Genomic DNA, 15,003 nt, shown 5'->3' on the forward strand with positions numbered 1-15,003 from the left:
CATAGGATCAACTACTGGCATTGATGGACCAGTGATAAAAGAGGGAAGGGAAACTTTCCCCTGTCTTGACTTCTCTACTTCCATTCAGAGTAAAGAAAATGCTACCCTGTGAGGTCAAGTGGTAAGGGGTTGCCCTCTGGCCTTTGGAAGTTGGTATTAAGTTTGGACTAAAAATAAATCCTCAAGAACAGCAATCCAAGAAGTGAATTCCTCCTTTCTGGGAACATGAGACTCTTCATAGACTCCCTAACCCATGTTCCATAAACAGCCTATGGCGTGGCAGGAGGATGGCCCCCAAATGTCATGGGGGCCTGACCTAGTCCAGCAGTCACCTAGGCAGGCTAAGCATAACACTACTCTTAACATTCTGTAATTTTTCAAAAGGAGAGGACTTTCAGCAAATCATGAGAAATTAACTACAAGTGGTACCTTAGCTTAAAGATAATGCAAAAGACAATAGTGACTGGGCATGGTGGCATAAGCCTGTAATCACAGTGACTCGGGAGACTGGGGCAAAAGGATAGCGAGTTCAGGCCAGCCTCAGAAGCTTAGCAAGGCCCTAAGAAACTGGCAGAAATAAGCTGGGCACAGTGGCGCTTGCCTGTAATCCCAGCAGCTCCCAGTGACTCAGGAGGCCGAGATAGGAGATTGAAAAAGCCAGCCTCAGCAGTAGGAGAGGTGCCAAGCATCTCAGTGAGACCCTCTCTCTAAATAAATAACAAAATAGGGCTGGGGATGTGGCTTAGTGGTCCAGTGCCCCTGAGTTCAATCCCTGATACCCAAATATTAAAAAAAAAAAACGTGTAAGGAACTGAGGATATGGATCAGTGGTTAAGTGCCCCTGGGTTCTATCCTCGTTGCAAAAATAACGGAGTGGGGGGCAACAGTAAAGATCTGCTTACCATTGATCCCCACTGCTGGAGTCTGCCACTGTCTCCCCTGTGCAGAGGAAGGAACAGAAATAGATTTTGAGAGTTGACCTTTGATGGGACTTTATGGCTCTTTCCATCCAGTAAAATAATACCACCCAGCTCTGAAATGGCAATGGCAAGTGGTATCTGCTTCATCTGCAGGACAGGGTGTGGCTTGGATTTTAATGTCTTTAAACTAGAAAAGAGGTATTTGGAAATTATCTGTACTTTAACTCTTAATCTAAGATTAGAATTTTTTTTTAAGTCCTTTTAATTTTAGGTTTTAGATGAAGTTGAGGTTTTTCCCTGAGATTGGAGTTTTGGAAACAGATCTGAAACTTTCTAGTATTGTGTAGTGACATGTAAGCATTTTTAGTTTGACTGCATTTCAGGACTTATTTCATACGCACCTTCAACTAGGAACTGGGACATATTTTTCTGCTGCTTGACAAGTTTGAGTACTCTTCAGAGAACTTTGAAATTGCTTTCTCTGTCTTGCTCTGACAGAGGGACTTCTTGTGTCTAGTTATCTTCTGGCAGCTTTGGCAGTGTCTCTAGCCCCCACTTTTGGCAGTTCACAGGGGCAAGATGTGTACTTGCTGAATATACGCTTCCATGATGCCATGTTGGCCGGAAAATACTGACTTTTAAACAACCTAAATTTAGAGCCTTCTACAAGGACAGCACTGATGGCTGGCTCTTTGCCATTTGATAACATGCCAGCCAAACCATAGCTGTCCACAGTGGCTGACACAGTGCACCTCCCAGAAATGTACTAAAGATAACCATATGGGTGATTTAAATGATCCCTAATAATCTAATCATTAATATAATATACTATTTTACATCCCCAGATCAAAAATGCATATTTATTTAAGACTCAGTTACAAAAAATGTCACCAAAAAGTATTTAAGTTTTATAAAATAGAAATTATATATATAGACACATTGTCTGACATAATTCTTTAATGAAAACTAGGAACAAAATCTAAAGTGTAGTCAAGAAAACTTAAACTTATAATTGCACTTATTCTAGAAAGCAGAGATCTTAAGGTAAATGAAATATTTATCTCAAAACATTAGGAAAAATAACCGAAGAAGGGCAGCAAGACGGAATTGATCTTATAAAGGCATAGCCTAATACAAAAGAAAATAAATTTGTCAGATTAAAAGTTGATGCTATGTGGGGAAATGGATAAACAGACCTCTGGAAAGCCTATGCTGGACTGGAAATGTGCCTCAGTGGTGGAGTGCTTACCTGACATGTGAGGCCCTATGTTGATCTCCTCCAACACAGAAAAGGGAATAGTTCATATACATTAGAAGGAATTTTTAAGGTCAAGTAAGAGTTTTAATTTGATTTCTATAAATATAGGTGACTATTTTCCAAGAAAATATAAATATTCAAAAAGATAGAGAATATGAGTATACCAGTCTCCTTAAGTTGGAATAGTGACTGACATTTAGCTTCCTTACAAATGTTAAGGGCCAAGTGATTTTTTTTTTTTTTTTTTTTTTTTTTTTTTTTTTTCTTTTTTTGAAGCATTGAAGAGCAAACCCAGTGCGTTATACATGCTAGGCAAGTGCTCTACCACTCAGTTCCACCCTTAGCTCAAAGCCAAATGATTTTAATGGCTGAATTTTGTATCCTTCAAGGGATAGTTTAATCCTTCATTGTGCTGTTCCAGAGGTTAATAGAAGCACAGAAAACTCCCCATCATGTTCTTTTGAAATCAGTTCACCCTGATACTAAGGTCCGGCAGGAGACAGGGACAGTATCAAAACCAGACTAACCAGGTTAGTACTCTGGACCAACCAGTCTTACTTAGAAAGATGCACAAAGCGTGACTAAAATTTAGAAATTCAAATCCCGTAGTGTGTTAAAAGAATTTCACGACCCATGATCGAGAAAATTTTATTGTAAGAGCATAGAGTTCCACATTGGGTTAAATAGTCATAATGTATAGTGATGATAATAGCTAACATTTATTAAATGATGACCATCTTTTGCTCATATCAACTCTGAGGAAAAGGCATTTGACACCAGGTGCAATGGCACATACCTGTATTCTCAGCAATCTGGGAGGCTGAGGCAGGAGGATTGCAAGTTCAAGGCCAGCCTCAGCAACTTACTGAGACCTTGTCTCAAAATAAAAAATAAGAAAAAGGACTGGTGGTAACCCTGGGTTTAACCTATATGGAAAAAGAAAAAGGCATTTAACAATATTCAGCACCCATTCCTTTATTTCTGTGATGTTGGGGTCAAACCAGGACCTTTTTACGTTCTAGGCAAGTGTGCTAACACTGAGCTACACCCTAAGCCCCCAGTACCTATCCTTTAATTAAAAAAAATTCTATTTCTCTGTTCTATATTCTATCTTGTACTATTATTGACTTGCAATAGAAATAAATATTCATAACTTACTTTAAGAACCTCTTCAAAACAAAACACACCAGTGGTCCTTCCATTAGAGTATGTAAATTCCAAACTGAGGGTTTCAGACACAACTTTTTAGGCAGCATGGCCCTTGGAGATTAGGTTATGGCTTCAACTCTCACCAACCACCTGCAAATAGCAAGCAAGCCTGCTTGCAGTTGCTGCCCTCGTGAACGAGGTGTGATTAAAGGACAAGGACCATAAAGTGCTCAGTTAAGTACCCCTATTATCAGCAACATCCCAAGGATTGTAGTCTCTTTTGACATCTTATCTTGGTTGAGTCTTTCTTTAATCTTAACAGTAGTGGGAAAGGGCTTTAAGGGAAGAGTCAAGCCAGGATTTGTTGAAAGTGAATAACTAAGGGAAATTCCTTCAGAAGAAAGCATCTGACCACCTTTCCCTATTCCTCCCTAATTAGAACTCTAGAAAGTGATTATGTAACCAGGTCCATGTGACCTTAGTAATGAATTATTTAGCTTGGGCCACTTTGAGCTTAAGTCAACAACTTTCAGTTTGAATTGTAGTTGGGATCAATAGAGAAAAAGCACAGAACCTGATGCTAATAGCCAGGGAAGTCTTATCCAAACACAAGTCCTGAGTTCTTTGCCCCAGTTTTCTGCTTTATTTGTTTGGGGAGCTCATTGAGTCCTAGGGACAAGAGAACAGTCGAAGGGTGAGACATATTTATACCCAGGCTTTAATGGGTTTTGGTGACAATATTATGAATGTTCCCAAGACTTGTGCTTAGAGTAAACTGGTGCTGTGCTAGCTTGGTTTAAAGCTAAGGAGGTTAAAGGGAGTGTATAGAGGGATGCCCAGTGCATGAACAGTAGTAAGGTTAGAGCCTGGTGGTAGAGGTCTAGAACTCCCACAGGCTTTTCTAGGTGAGCAGTTTAAGCTCTGGGGCAGGAATGGGTATTGGATCCATGCGTAGGAGGACATTAACCTTCCTCCTTTCCCTCAGTACCATGCAGAGACCATCAAGAATGTGCGTGCAGCCACGGAAAGCTTTGCTTCTGACCCCATTCTCTATCGGCCAATTGCTGTGGCTCTGGACACTAAAGGACCTGAGATCCGAACTGGGCTCATCAAGGGCGTGAGTATCTTGGGAGGAAAGTAGCCCCAGTGATTCCTCCTTGATATTCTCTTGCTGCCTGGATGCCCTGTTTTAGAGTTGAGGGCTACAAATGAAGGTCTTACTTTCATCACTATGAAAAAAAAATGTTAATTTGATCTAGTTTGCTTGAAAATGGTACCACAAAGGAACTGATTTTTACTCTCAAATCCACTCCCAAGTCTCTCTCACTTTGGGGAGCAATTTCTTCGTATCTTTCTCCCCCTCATCATTGAGTAGCATAACTGAACATAGTTCTTTCCCTGGATATTCCCTTGAAATATATAAAGCTAGGGAATAGGAGCTTTTATTCGCAAAAGAAAAGGTTTTCTTATTTGATCTGGGATTTGAACATTGTTCCTTGGGGGAAAGAATTTTTCCTTTCCTTGTCAGGTGGTTGGGTTACTGGTCATCTCCAGTCTGGACTCTTATATTCCCTCTGTTCCACAGAGTGGCACTGCAGAGGTGGAACTGAAGAAAGGAGCCACTCTTAAGATCACTCTGGATAATGCCTACATGGAGAAGTGTGACGAGAACATCCTGTGGCTGGACTACAAGAACATTTGCAAAGTGGTGGAAGTGGGTAGCAAGATCTATGTGGATGATGGACTTATTTCTCTGAAGGTGAAGGAGAAAGGTATGTGTGGGGGTCAGATCTAAAAAACATCCTTGACACAAGAAAGGAAGCAAGATTAAATCAATACCTTCTCAGAAATGCCTTCCATAATCCATTTATCCTCAAAAACCACTCAGCCGGACCTAATTGTACTCCTGAAACATGAGCTTTATTTTTTATCCATCCTTGATACTTATTTAGTATCTTCTTGCTTGCTTCCTTCAATATGGTGTGTATAGGACTGTGTGTGCTTGGGAATGGTAGCTAAAATAAAAAAATTATTTGGTAATGTATTTAAATTTTAAAATTTCATGAGTAGGTATTAATGTCCTTAGAGGTGAGGAAACTGAGACACACAGAAGCTAATTGACCTGACAAGGTCACATAGTTAGTAGACTTGGGGTTTGAACTCTGGTTATGGCTCTAGTGCCCTCCATGTGCCACTTTGTAGGTCACTGAACCAGAGAGAAAACCTTGCTGCTTGCTACTTGCCTTCCAGCTAGGGTGTACTCTCATTGCTCTGCCTCTCCTCCCTACTCTGTTTTGCACAGGTGCTGACTTCCTGGTGACAGAGGTAGAAAATGGTGGCTCCTTAGGCAGCAAGAAGGGTGTGAACCTTCCTGGGGCTGCTGTGGACTTGCCTGCTGTGTCAGAAAAGGACATCCAGGATCTGAAGTTTGGGGTTGAGCAGGATGTAGATATGGTGTTTGCATCTTTCATTCGCAAGGCATCTGATGTCCATGAAGTTAGGAAGGTCCTGGGAGAGAAAGGAAAGAACATCAAGATTATCAGCAAAATTGAGAATCATGAAGGAGTTCGGAGGTAAGTTCCCATCTTCCCCACTTCAGTTCCACCTCAGCAATAATCTGAAGGGCAAGATATATCCTGTGACTACCTGATTACCTAACTTGGCCACTTGCCTGTCAGAATGCAGCCTCCCAAGATTGGTCCAGACTCACTGATTCAAAGTGTCTTAGGGAATAGAATATATTGGTATTTAAAAAAAAAAAAAAAAGTTTCTCATGGTTTCTCAGGTGATTGAGATGCTGGAAGCTTGACATTGTTCCATGGGCCTGGGGACAAGCAGTTGAGTACACTAGGTCACCAGGACCAGGGCCTTCATGCTCTACTTCTGAGCAAGAGCACTACCAGTGTTTGCTAGAATTAGGGAGACAGCAGGTACTTAGAATGGGGCTCCTTTTGACCCTTACTGTGAGTCATGTGCAAGCTTAGGGCCTTTTGGATTTCACCTAGAAAACAGCATGCCCAGTGATCAGGCTAGCTCTGGTCTGGTTTGTTCAGCTCCTATTAGGGAAACATGGGTCCTCTCCAGGTTCACATTGCTCTAGCTCAGCTTAAACCATCTTCCCAGTGCTCACAGTGTCAGATGAATATGACCAGCTTAGTAACATCTGTTCCGCTTTGGATTCCTGCTAGAAACACGACTTGGCACTGCTAAAAATGGAGACCTACTCATGTGGTTAGGAGTGTGTCTGGGGAGGGTAGGAGGAGCAACTTCTAAGCCCACTGTTGTGACCTTTCTGTCCTTACCTTTGTATAGGTGTTCTTTATACCAGGCAGTTTGGAATTCTCTTTGCCATTCTGATAAGCCATGGGTGCTAGATGACTTTGGCTCCATATCAGGCAAAACCATATTAGAAGGAAACGTCATAAGGAGCAGTCCTCAAATGTCCTTGACTAAATGAGGCCATGCACTTTTGTGTCAGAAGTAATCAGCAGACCTTGGGTTTACTTCTTCCTTGGAAGTGCTGATCAGAGAGTAGATATTATAGGGTTATACCCTAAGAGGGGCCTTTTAAGAGGCAGATGGAGAGGGAAAAGGAGCCCATGGGACTTTGGAGGAGACCTTCCCCTTTCTTCCCCTCAGTGAAGTATCCATACTGGTGTTGAAGAAGCCCAGCAGAATTGTTGGCCCATTCTGTGTGGCTACGGTTGCAGGAATGTTTTGCCAACTCCACGCACCTAATGATGACATTATTCATGAGTATCTGTCAGGGAATCCCAGGAAATCTTCTGTCAATAGTTGTACTTGTGGCCCATGCTCAGCATAACCTCTCTTTGTCTCTTCCCTATTTCCCCCTCAGGTTTGATGAGATCCTAGAGGCCAGTGATGGGATTATGGTGGCTCGTGGTGATCTAGGCATTGAGATTCCTGCAGAGAAGGTCTTCCTCGCTCAAAAGATGATGATTGGGCGGTGCAACCGAGCTGGGAAGCCTGTCATCTGCGCTACACAGGCACGTCCCCCTCCCCATGTTCTGTGCACTTTCACACGCTTGGATGGGAAAGCTGTAGGGCCTAGCCAGTCTCTTCCCATGCACCCTGTGGCACTTAACATATACACACTCATATCCCTACCCCATAGTGCATTTACACACTATGTCCCAGGGTACAGCTTACAGTTATTTGTCTCTGAAGGTGGTGCAGGCCGAGTCTCACCAGTGCTCTGTCCTTTCCCAGATGCTGGAGAGCATGATCAAGAAGCCCCGTCCCACCCGGGCTGAGGGCAGTGATGTGGCCAATGCAGTCCTGGATGGAGCTGACTGCATCATGCTGTCTGGAGAAACAGCCAAAGGGGACTACCCTCTGGAGGCTGTTCGCATGCAGCACCTGGTGAGTTCTTAGGGCCTGTCCTGTGCCCCTGGTCTTCCGGCTGGGATGGAGGCAAGCTCTAGCACAGAGCTTGTTAGGCTTCTGCATCCTCTTAACCAGGGTTGTCCATGGTCCTCCAAGTCACTGCAACAAGAGCGAGGGGGTGGGGTGCAGGATGCCTCGGGTTTTTTGTTTGTTTTGTCTTCCCTTCACACACCCTATCATTTCCTTCTGCTCTGGAGGCATCCTCCATCAGACATCACACAGTTCACTTCTGTGACTCCTTTCCTTGACTTGAGTCCTGGGGTACTGATGTAGTCAAAGGTTGTCTTGTACTTCTAAACTCTGGACAGTCCAGAGGGCCTGGCCTGTTCTGAAAAAGGCCATGGGCTTGTGCTCCCAGCTGTCCTTATGATTGCCTTCTGATTTGATTCCCCACCTGTGGGCCTGCACTGGCAGATGTTGCCTGCACTGAGCTGCCTGAGCTGGCCTTGCATGGTGCCTGCAGCATGGGACGGATGTACCTTGATGTGCTAGACCAAAAAGTGGCGTCAAGTGACTGGTGAAAGGACTACAAATAGAGTTGGGTAGAAGGGCACTGAACCGGTGGGCTCTGGACTGAGAACATCTAGAGGGATATAGGTGTTCTTTCTCCCTGAGAATGAGTTCTATGTCCTTCAGCCTCTCTGCTTTTCAGAGATGGAATTCCAGTTCCTCTGTCCTGCCTGTTCCCTCCCTTAGAACCTTCTGAAGAGTTAACTCAGGGATTAGTTCTCAGGGCTGCTTGTGCCTAATAATATAAGTGCTATGAATTAGTTTCTTCCTGGTAGTTCTAGGTCAGTCTCTCTAACATAACCTCAGTGAACTTGCCCTGTATCTTTTTCTTTCTATACCCTTTCTAGCCAACAAAGGAACCTTGCCCTTTAGCCCTTTTGTGACCCCAGTTCCATCAGGTCCCCAATTTAAAATAACTGAAAAAACAAAGTAACCAACCTCCTTTATGTTCTATGTATCCTGTTACTGGGCTCAAGCAGCTTCTGGTGGTGAAGGAGTTCCTACCCAGGGTTTCAGCCCTTGAGGCTATTGTCAACTTTCTGGTGAATTTCCCCATATTGAAATGGGTAGAGACCCCATCCCCTTTTCCAGGGATGTTTCTGTATCCTGGCCCTGGGCAATATATCACCCCATTTGTGTGATAATGATTGCTGTTCCAGTGGTTCGATACTCTTGGCACATCCTCAAAGCTGCCCTGTGGCAGATAGGTGCTTGCAAGTCCGTCCCAGGTGACAATGCACCTCAAACTGTCACCTCTGGAGCAGTCGCCTTCCTGAGTCTCTCTACATGTCTCTCCTCTGTAATTGCCTTGCTTAGTTGTGTGACTTTCTGACCTCAGAGGTTGGAGGCTTTGAACTATGAAACCAGATAGACTGGACAAGTCACTTAATCTTTCAAGACCCTGTCCTAAAATGGATTAGCTGAAATATTTATTATAGCCTTAACATTAAATATTCCCTGCTATTATAATTAAATACCATATCAATCCCTGTGTCTGCATAATCTTCATATCTCCCATTACTTCCATTTATAGTTGTGAATTACATGAATATAGAGCCTGGGATTGAGCCCAGGTCTGCTGACTCCGAAACCAGCCTTCCCTCCTGCAGCATTGTGCTTTTAACAGCACATGAGGACAGGTCTTATCTTGGGGTCTGTAGTCAGACTAAGATTCATCTCTGGGTTCTGATTCCATGTCCTTTCTTCCATGCCCTGGTCTTTCTATGAATGGACAGTCACCTTAGAACTGCAAGGTTTGGATTGCATGGCACTGCTCAGAAGATAAGTTATGGGGTCTGGGCCAAGTAGTAGCTGCCCCTCTAGGTGGTGTGGAGGCTTCTCCTTTGTCATCAGTTAACACTGACCACAGCTTCTCCCCTTAACAATTCATGACTTTCTCCTGTGTCTTAACTGATGCAGTTCATGATCCATAATTAAGAGCTAGGCAGTACCAGGTATGACCCTGTTTCCTGTTCATGTCTGCTGTCCTTTGGGCTGCATGCATTCCATTCTTACAGAATACTTTTAACCTAGTATATCCTGGCACGCATCTGTTAATACTGCCAAATTAATAAAATGGTGTTACTCCTATCTACCATTCACTAAGGTACTGGTATTGGCATTATAATCCTCTAAAGCTTTAATTCTTTCTTAGTCTTACCTGAGCAGGCAGTCTGTGAATAACTTTTTGGCTTCTCCTGACCATTTTAATCATTAGATTTTAATCAAATGTCCTGTTAAACATGTCTGCATGCTTTCACAGGCCTCCATCTCTTCACATGGCTGTTCAAAGTGCCCCTCACAAGTTAACCAGTTTCCTATTCTCCTGCTTAGAGAATTCAGCTGCATAGCTTTGGCTTTGTATTGACCCCAGCTTTGAGCACTGCTCAGTTTGTTTCCATGACAGGCCATGGGAAATGCCTAGAGCACCCCATGCCTGAAGCTAAGAAAGCACTTCATCCATGTGTGCTTGCAAACTGGAAAGACACCCTCCCTCATCCAGACAGCCATGTGAGGACAGAGGGCCTGTTCCTTGTTGTAAGCTGTGTCATGAGGCAGCATGGTCAAGTCCTCTGCCAGGGAGTAGTGTGAGCTCAGCCTAGGCATGTCTTTGTGCCAAGCTGCTAGAGCCTACCTACCATATTGTTATGGCTCCAACCAAAAACAAAAAAATCCTTCCAGGATGGAAGTCCCAGTTTCCCCTGTATTAGAGGGGAAGAAACATCAGTTGAAGCCCAAAATTCTCTATATCTCCTGGAGCATGTGGACTTCCACCACTCTGCCTCTGTGTCTGCCTGAAGGATAGATTTAACCTAAGGTTATCTTACCTTCCTCTCTTATTAATTCCCTGTTCTGGTCTTTCCATGTGTTGTCTCTCTCTCTCTTTTTTTTTTTTCCTTTCTTTATCCCTCTTCCTTGCCCTTCCCTCTCCTAAACCTTACAGATAGCTCGGGAGGCTGAGGCAGCCATGTTCCACCGCCTGCTGTTTGAAGAACTTGTGCGAGCCTCCTATCACTCCTCAGACCCTATGGAGGCCATGGCCATGGGCAGCGTGGAGGCTTCTTTTAAGTGTTTAGCAGCAGCTTTGATAGTTCTGACGGAGTCTGGCAGGTAGGGCCCTAAGGGCAGGTACCACTGTAGGATAACCAACTGCTCCAGAAGGCAGCCAGGCCAGCCCTGCACCTGGCCCAGACACACAGCCTCTTCTCATCTGCAGGAAGGCAGCCAGGGAGGTCATGATAGGATAGGACAAAAGGGTCCTTTGTCTCAGTGGACATGAAAGTCACAGGCACCTGGTGAAGGACTGCTTCCTGTGGAGTTTTGCTCTTGCCCAGCTCTAAACCTCTAGTGACTGTGCTCCTCTTGGCCTTTGTGCCCAGGGACATGTTCTTTATCAGCTGTCTGTAACTCTTTCCCCACCCTTTCCCTTTGTGACAAAGCTCTGTCCCCTTCGTCCCTCTGGACGGATATTACTCCCCTAGATTGCCCGCGAGGCAGAGGCTGCCATCTACCACTTGCAATTATTTGAGGAGCTCCGCCGCCTGGCGCCCATTACCAGCGACCCCACAGAAGCTGCCGCCGTGGGTGCTGTGGAGGCCTCCTTCAAGTGCTGCAGTGGGGCCATTATCGTCCTCACCAAGTCTGGCAGGTAGGAGGCGGCAGTGGCTCAACTGAGGATACCTTGCTCTGTGGTACCTCTCCTTGGGGGTCCTGGGAGCAGTGCATTGAACAGTGCTCAAATGGTACTGAGCCAAGGTAAGACCCTCCTGGCTGCCACCTTTCCTGTAGGGAAGAAGCTCCCCAGCTCCCTCAGGTCAAGATCCCAGCATGGGTGGGGTTCCTTTCTTGTGCCTGGAGGACTGTAGGCAGCAAATGTGTTAAATCATTTGGATCCAAAGCAAATTTAAGGCCTCACGGTGAACTGTTACTGATTGCATAATGATGGATAGGCTCTAAATACCAACTGCAAATGGTTATTTGATATTTAAAAGCTGGTCTTCTAGCTTTTAAATGGTACATGCCAATAATCTCAGCAATTTAGTGAAGTAATAAATAATTTAGCAAGACCCTGTTTCAAATTAAAAAGAAAAAAATGGAGGTATAGCTCAATGGTAAATGGTCCCTGAGTTCAATCCCCAGTACCCTCCCTGCAAAAGTTGGTGTATTTAAAAATAGTTTGGAAAATTAATACTGTTCACTGTCCTATTTGATGCATTGGTTCCTATTTGTCCGAACCCCAAAGACAAGTCTGTCCAGTCTAGAAAAGGTTGCTATGCCGTCTTGCTGGTATTCTTTGTGGCTAAGGTATACATGGCCTGTGGTTGGCATTGGATTTGAGGTTTCTTCCTAGCTGGGACATTGACATTGTCTTCTAGTCTGCGGAGTGTGCTACTTGACCTTGACAACAGGGTGGCAAGGGTTTTCTAGAGGACAAGGTAGAGAGGAGAGACCTGCAATGCCCATGCACTGAGGAGTGGCAGGTGGACTCCCCAAAGCACCAGGACACAGTCTGTGTGGATTTCCTCTGCAGAAGCCTCATGCTTTTCGCTAAATAACCATTAGGGTTGACCTTTGTGGAAAGGGCCAACCCTTGCTATTTGGCTATTTTTACTTCTAGTCTTCTGGGATTTCACTCAGCCGGTCTGGACTTAAGCAGCTGTTCTCCCTGAAGGCTGTGTATGGAAGCCAAGCTCAAAGCAGGGTGTTTTCTGCTGATCAGGCTAAATTTCCCTGACACCTGTTGTGTGTCCTCAGAGCTTGCTTGCCAGGGCCCAGTTCTTTCCCCAATTTCTGAGACACATCTGCAGCTCTAAATGTATAGTATCAGTGTTCAAGGAAGCTGTTGGCAGAAAATTTCAGAGGCATCCCCTCCCTTCCAGAGGCCCCGGGACAGGCAGAATGCTTCCACACCACCATTCTGTTTTTGCCTCTTGTATAGCACCTAGAGTTGTATAATCGTTGAAATTCTAAGATGTCTTTTGACTCAGGTTTGACCTTGGGGCTCTGAAGCCCAGTTGCTGGGACAGTTTGGGGGACCTGGGAATCGTGTGTGTGTGTGTGTGTGTGTGTGTGTGTGTGTGTGTGTGTTGGGGGATATAACAGTTGAGAAGCCTCATGTTGATTCCCAGCGGCTGGTCACTGTTGTTCTTTGCAGTTATCAAGAATCAGGTGCTCTTCACATGCTGCTTGGCTTGTAGTTGTTGCTGGCAGCAAGAGCAATGGGTGCTAGTGAGATTGGGCCAGGGCTGCCTTTCTGTGCCAAATGGAAGAGTTTAGGGATTCTGCCAACTATGGGCCATGTGGGGTAAATGGGTAAGAGTGAGACTCCAGGGTCAGGATGATCAACCAATGGGAGGGGATGGAATAGAGGGCAAATGGCAGTATAGCGTTCTGGGGAGAGGTACAAGATATGAGGTGCTTCCCAGCCTTGGGAGGCAGCTCCCTGCTTAGGGGGCCCAGCTTTTTCAACCTGGCAAAATGAGTTGGGTTAGAGAGTGAGCTACTACCAAAGGCCATGTCGTGCTTCCTGAGAGGCTCCTGAGACACTGTTTAATGGTCTCTTCCTGTTCTCATTGCACCTCAGGTCTGCTCACCAGGTGGCCAGATACCGCCCACGTGCTCCCATCATTGCCGTGACACGCAATCACCAGACAGCTCGCCAGGCCCATCTGTACCGTGGCATCTTCCCTGTGGTGTGTAAGGACCCAGTCCAGGATGCCTGGGCTGAGGATGTGGACCTGCGAGTGAACTTGGCCATGAATGTTGGTGCGTAGCTGGGAGCAAGGGCTATTGCCTAGAGGGGATGGAGTTCTTGAGCTCTGGTTTTTCAACAAGAGGCCCAGTTCACCGCTCTTCGTCTCACTGAAAATGTTTTCTCACAATCCTCTCCCATTATCTGAAGAGAATGTAAGGGAAGAGAGGTCTTTGAGTTGTGGGACTGAGCAGCTTAGTCCCTCTCTTCAGTCTCCCACTTTGGGGTACAAGGTAAAATGCATTGTCTTTTCTTTGGCATCAGCTTATTATGGAGGTTTTCTTTCTTTTTTTTTTTTTTTTGGTGCTGGGGATCGAACCCAGGGCCTTGTGCTTATAAGGCAAGCACTCTACACACTGAACTATCTCCCCAGCCCCGAGGTTTTCTTTATATAAAATTGACTAGAGCTACTGTATGGGAGTGGCACACACAGATCATGTGCTGATGAGGCCTTTGTCCCTATATAAGCTAGGATGTCATGGGGTGAGATGAAGCAGTTAGCTCTGACCTTGGGCAAGTCTCCATCCTCTAGAGTATAAACTGAATGATGTCCCAAGTTTCATGCCAGCTCTGCCGTCAGACCAGATCTTACCCTGGTCCCCTTTCCCAGGGCTGTGAGGCTGGCACCACCTTGTGGTATGAGGGAGTAATGATCAGCTTGTCCTGCCAAGCTACTGTTGCTTCTTTTTTTTTTTCTTCTTTTTTTTGGGGGAGGGGGTGTTGGGGATTGAACCTAGGGCGTTTTTGTTTGTTTGTTTGTATTTTATTCACCAATCTCTTTTCTTCAGGCAAGGCTCGAGGCTTCTTCAAGAAGGGAGATGTGGTCATTGTCCTGACTGGATGGCGCCCTGGCTCTGGTTTCACCAACACCATGCGTGTAGTGCCTGTGCCATGATGATCCTTGGATCCCCTCTACCCCTGTCCTATCCCCTTCCCCACCCCATCCATTAGGCCAGCAATGCTTGTAGTGCTCACTCTGGGCTGTAGTGTGGCACTGGTGGGCTGGGACACCAGGGAAGATTAATACCTCTGTGAAACATGGCTGTTTTTAGACCCTGCTGGGGTGGAATAGCCCAGAGCCTGGCTGCATCATGTGACCCCACCCAAGAAGGGGCAAAAGAGGAATGCAAGACTGGAGGCCCCCAGAGCTATTAAAAGAAGGTGACAACTCCACCTTTTGTGTACTTCGTTTAGTTCCTGTAGAAAGTGGATGCCCAGAGAACTCCCAACCTTGGCTTGGGGTCAGGAGACAACCAGCAGGAGTAGGGGCTTAGAGTGTAGGTCAGTGGTTCCAGTGTAGGCAGACTGGCCCTGACCCTTACTTGTTTCCCCAACTGCCTCAGCCTCCCCATTCCACCTTGTGCACTGCGCTCTTCTCCTGCACTCCACTCAGCTGACGCTGCAGACAAACACTCCACCCTCTACCTTCCATTTTCCCCACACTGCAGCCACCTCCAGGCCTGTTGCTATAGAGCCTACCTGAATGTCAATAAACAACGACTGAAGCA

At 45.5% G+C, this 15,003-nt stretch overlaps 1 protein-coding gene across 3 annotated transcripts in view; it reads left to right on the top strand.

Annotated features, from left to right (window-relative positions):
- Positions 1–15,003, top strand: part of Pkm (pyruvate kinase M1/2) — a 28,176-nt gene extending 13,173 nt beyond the window's left edge. For 2 of the 3 annotated variants that reach the window (XM_047539775.1, XM_047539774.1), the window contains exons 4-11: positions 4,313–4,444; positions 4,913–5,099; positions 5,630–5,900; positions 7,184–7,334; positions 7,558–7,710; positions 10,688–10,854; positions 13,328–13,509; positions 14,284–15,003. In XM_047539775.1, the coding sequence (XP_047395731.1) occupies positions 4,313–4,444; positions 4,913–5,099; positions 5,630–5,900; positions 7,184–7,334; positions 7,558–7,710; positions 10,688–10,854; positions 13,328–13,509; positions 14,284–14,390 (1,350 nt within the window). In that variant the 3' untranslated portion in view covers positions 14,391–15,003. Of the gene's footprint in view, positions 1–4,312; positions 4,445–4,912; positions 5,100–5,629; positions 5,901–7,183; positions 7,335–7,557; positions 7,711–10,687; positions 10,855–11,225; positions 11,393–13,327; positions 13,510–14,283 lie in introns of all 3 variants that reach the window. The other variant, XM_047539773.1, reaches the window with a different exon arrangement.

This window comes from Sciurus carolinensis, chromosome 2 (genome assembly GCF_902686445.1).
Source record: "Sciurus carolinensis chromosome 2, mSciCar1.2, whole genome shotgun sequence".
NCBI lineage: Eukaryota > Metazoa > Chordata > Mammalia > Rodentia > Sciuridae > Sciurus > Sciurus carolinensis.